This window comes from Notothenia coriiceps, unplaced genomic scaffold, assembly GCF_000735185.1.
Source record: "Notothenia coriiceps isolate Sejong01 unplaced genomic scaffold, NC01 NC01_scaffold00019353, whole genome shotgun sequence".
NCBI classification, from domain to species: domain Eukaryota; kingdom Metazoa; phylum Chordata; class Actinopteri; order Perciformes; family Nototheniidae; genus Notothenia; species Notothenia coriiceps.
The window spans coordinates 846,952-851,514 of NW_011352054.1; the positions used below are offsets into that span (position 1 = coordinate 846,952).

Genomic DNA, 4,563 nt, shown 5'->3' on the forward strand with positions numbered 1-4,563 from the left:
GAAAAAATCGCAGGCTACGTCAAATAAATGCATGTGTCTGTTGTGATTTGTCCACAGTTAGACCAATCACAGCGTCACACTCTGCCGCCTATTCTGGATTTGTTTATTGTGCATTCTGTAGACTCCCATTTCTGTTTGAATTACAACATGGACATCAGAAATTGGCTTAAAAGGTCCAAGGATTTATTAAAATATAGCGATGAAAGAACTGCAGCCGATGGTGCTGCTTGCGACCCTGCACCTGCCGTTGCAGCAGCACGCCTTAATGTCACAAGCTTGACCTCGGCAAACCCCGGGGCTGAGTTAGCGAGCCCAAGCCTTGAATCATTCTTCCTCCTCCTCCTCCTCCTCCTCCTCCGTCCTCCACTACAGACGCTACCTTGCAGCACATCAACAGGTAGGCCTATTATTGGGCCAGCAACCGCTCAAAGACCAACAGCCCCAGATGATCTTGGGGTTAATAAACCCAACCAGGTGAAACTGGATTGTTATCCAGGGAGATTGTTTTCAGGAAAGAAGCTCACTTTTGCCACTGCATGGTGCAACAATAGACCATGGCTTGAATATTCGTTAAAAGCAGACGCAGCCTTTTGTTTCCCCTGTAGACAGTTTAAAGTAAATACGTCTTCATTTATTGCGGCTTCTACTGTCAAAGGTTTTTGCGACTGGAAACACGCATTACAGACTGATAAAGGACCGCTAAGACAAGCCGCATCAAAAGAACACATTTCATGTGAGAGTTTGTGGAGAGAGAGACAGAGACAGATACGCGAGAAAACAAATGAGGAAATTAGNAATCACTTCAAGTCTGGGCATGCTGAGAGCTGTACATACACACAAGGGGAGTTAGTCGGTTCCGTAAGAGCCAGCATGCGGGACCGGGATTCTGGGATTTGTAGTCTTTCTAGTTGCGTATTTTTCATAGTCTTATATTTCAACAGTTTTACGACAAACTGTGACTTTTTTGACATGGAAATTATTTTTTAAGATTGACAAACATCATATGTGTAATTCGTGGCACAATTCAAACGGGATCGAAAGATAATCTTTCTCTCCCCATTGACTTCAATACATAATTTTTCCAAAATAAGGTCCCATGGGTCGGAAGTAGATGGGCGGGACTTCGCCTCTCTATAAGCAAAGGCGCAACTTACCCCAGCTAAACCAATCGGTTGCGTCTTATCCCCACAGCCAATCACAGCACACCCGGCAAACGTTTAAATCTGCTCTTTCTCTCCCCTGCCAGCATCGTTCAGGAGAATTGATGCAACCCTCCTTCACCTCCAGTTTTTTCAGATCCAAGGCAGGATAGCCCAGAAGAACTCTCATCCCTCCGGATTTGTATTTCCCTTTAGTACTCACCACCACCAGTGTCTAGACCCCCGGGGGGTTTCTCTTTCAAGTCGGCTTCTCCTCCCCCTTAATTCATCACAGTATGATGGGGTCTAATCTCCAAAACGCTATTGTTCATACGGCAATAAAGATGTTATCAACTACAAACTAAGTCTCTCCTGATTGAACTATAGCCCACTCGTTTAAATTTGATCAAGGTACAAAGTTATGCATTATTTGGGTCATGCTTGCTTTGAGTGACAGATGTGTTAGACTGCTAGCTGTCTGCTCTACTGCAGGACATGGTCTCGTCCTGTATTTTTTTTAAGTGTAGAAACCCTCAATAAGTATGAAGTAAACTCCATTCCCCAAAATTAGGGATACCTTTGGCCTGCTCCACTTGGTCTTCAAAAGTGACGGAGCTCCTCCTCTTCACAGACAGATTGCAGGGGTTCTGTTGTTGGGAGGACCCGTCTGCGGAGAAGTTATCCAGCAGCATCACGTCTGTACCTGCAGGGAATCATCACGGACACAAACAAGGTGAACAGAGAGGGTTAATTAAAAGATCAATTGAAGGGAAAATCTGCATAAGTATAGGTGCAAAAACTCCCAATGAGTTGTGCCGCTGAGAGGCTAAAAGCTGCTCTTTGCTTGTTCCACGTAAGAGTCCGTAGTCATTTATAGTCCAGTGTTTAATAAAGACCACAAACAACAGACCACACGGTCAACAGAAAGTCAGAGCAATTCACCCTCTTCCTACGTCATGTCCCCAAACCGGCATCCAACAGGTGACCTAAATACCAATAAAGCACACCCACGTGACCATTGCCGGAAGTGATAAACAATAAGAATTAAACGTGATGCAAACAGAAATGAAGATAATAATAGCAATAATAAGCAATGGCAAAACAAGCATTTTGGCTCCTATAATAAGTACAAACCATCTTAATAAAAAGTCACACAAATGAGTTTGGTGATGTTTCTTTGTATTTCCACATGACTACTTGCCACCCTTAGCTAAAAGCATGAGCTGTGAAACAGGAATGTGAGGCGCCCTGTACCAAAGCTTTGGGAGGATGACGCAATAGAGTTTTGAAAATCATGTTTACGCGTGCAAGTCCCATAATAGCAGGAACACATTAGTCAGGGAGGATGCAGCTTTTGATATTACAACCACTGGCTAGCTGTTATCCAAATATAAATGAAAACAACAATGTTTGAGGACCAAACAGGATTAAGCATTAAATATAAGTCTAGAAAAAAGGATATTGTAGTTCAGAAATAATTTATTGGACACACAAAGAGTGTTTTTTTTCTGTGCGTTAAACTTACATGAGTCCTGAGTGTAACTGAAGCCGGTGTCCCCCGTGCTGCTCCCCGGGGCCAGGAGATGCCCTCCGCCCGCAAGCATGGCTGTGAGGTGGGGCGACATACCCAAATCTGAAAAGAACACAAGCAAGATTTCAAACAAGCTGTACAAAAGCATACAATACATTTATTCCTCTTTGCACATAAATCCACCTGTCCACTAGTGTACCTGTTTACAGTTCACAGACAACCTGTTAATAGACATTGTGCCTACTTGAATGTACATTACAGGTTGCTTTTTGTATCTTTGTTAAGCCGTGTTGTCCTTGATGTTTGCCTTACTAAACATTGTTATTTTGGTCTGTGATTTTGCCGTAGATCAATAAAAATGAATTATTGCATGACAAACCCACCTGTTATTCTGTTGGAGATGCTAAAGAGGCGGGACGTTCTATGCCGCGTAGCGAATGACTCCCTGTAGTAGCGATCTCCAAAACACATCCCCAGCAGCTCCTTCCTCACCGTTTTATTCCACAGACCGTAGATGAGCGGGTGGCACACTGCGCTGCAGAAAGAGAGCCACGCTACCAAAGTCTCCAGTCCCTGAGAAACACTCCCTTGTCCCCAAATAGCCTCCGTACACACCACCCCAACATATGGCCCCCATGATATAAAGAAGGTGCCGATGACTACTAAGATGGTGACAAAGGCCTTGCACTGACTCCCTGCATACACCAGGCTCCGCCGGCTCCCATTAGAAGAAGTCGAGGTGCTTGAGTTTTTTCGTCCATTCTTCTGAGCTCCATTGGAGCCGTCGTTGGTCACAACAACCGTCCCACAGTGTACTTTCCTGGCTTTCATGCGTGCAACACGGAAGATTACACCGTAACAGGCCAGCATGATGAATAAGGGGGGAAGGATGCACCAGGTGACCCAGAAGGCCGTGTAGCTGGGCACTTTGTGCCAAGAAGCAACGCAGGTCCACTTGTAGCAGTCAAACTCGAAGGAGGACCACCCAAACAGAGGAGGCAGACAGCCCACCAGGGAGTGTAGCCACACGTATGCGATGACGACGACTGCCCGGTTTCCTGTGATCTTCATGGGGTAGATCATTGGGTAAAGCACAGCATAGTACCTGTTTGGATAAAAGAGGATCACCTTTAGGAGAGGAAACCAAAGGAGCCTTTTGGTACAAATAACACAGAGGCTGCTCAGAAATCGATGTGTGATTAATGTCGCATTTCCACGGCAGCGCGAAGCGCGGTTTAAGCTTGCCGTTTTTGGTTGCGTTTCCACTGGGCGTAGTTCCGGCTAGCGGGTACTTTTTCACAGTTTTCTGGCTCTCTAAAATCGAGGTTCTTTCCGGGCCAACAACCGGGCTGAGTATGCTAAACTAGTTAGAGAATCGCTGGCAACTACAACAAAATGAACATATTTGACCGTGATTTAATTGTAATACACGTTTCAAAATGATGCCGAAGTAACAACATACTGATACCGGTTAGTAAAAACCATGAATGAATGCTTTGACAAGTCTGCAGACAGACGGCAGGCGAAAACCTTTTAAAATGCGTGTTTTCTGAATGGAGATTGGCTAAGCTAACGCAGTATATGCTCCGACCGTCCACACTCACAACAACGGCCTATACAGACATAAATAAACCAGCGACTGTATTCGCCATGACACAGACAGTCTGTGGTTTGTACTTGTTTCACTTTTGTCTAGTTTCTGAACAGATATGAGGAGCTAACAGCTAACGGCTGATGTTGGTTTTGTTTTTGCATTGAAGATGACGTCACAGCTCCGTCTACACTGCGTTACTATAGTTACTACCCCAGTTCCTAAACTGTAATGGAAACGCAGCATAAAGTGAGCCTGGCCTAACAAGGCCTAGCCATACCGTAAGCCGAACGAGGCCCTGC

The 4,563-nt window shown here is 45.0% G+C and overlaps 1 protein-coding gene across 1 annotated transcript in view; it reads right to left on the reverse strand.

Moving 5' to 3' along the window:
* The window catches only part of gpr161b (G protein-coupled receptor 161b), a 9,018-nt gene that overhangs the window by 1,552 nt on the left and 2,903 nt on the right, over positions 1–4,563 (reverse strand). The window contains exons 3-5 of the mRNA XM_010778695.1: positions 3,054–3,775; positions 2,665–2,772; positions 1,717–1,842 (exon numbers count right to left, since the gene is read on the reverse strand). Of these exons, the coding sequence (XP_010776997.1) occupies positions 1,717–1,842; positions 2,665–2,772; positions 3,054–3,775 (956 nt within the window). The remainder of the gene's footprint in view (positions 1–1,716; positions 1,843–2,664; positions 2,773–3,053; positions 3,776–4,563) is intronic.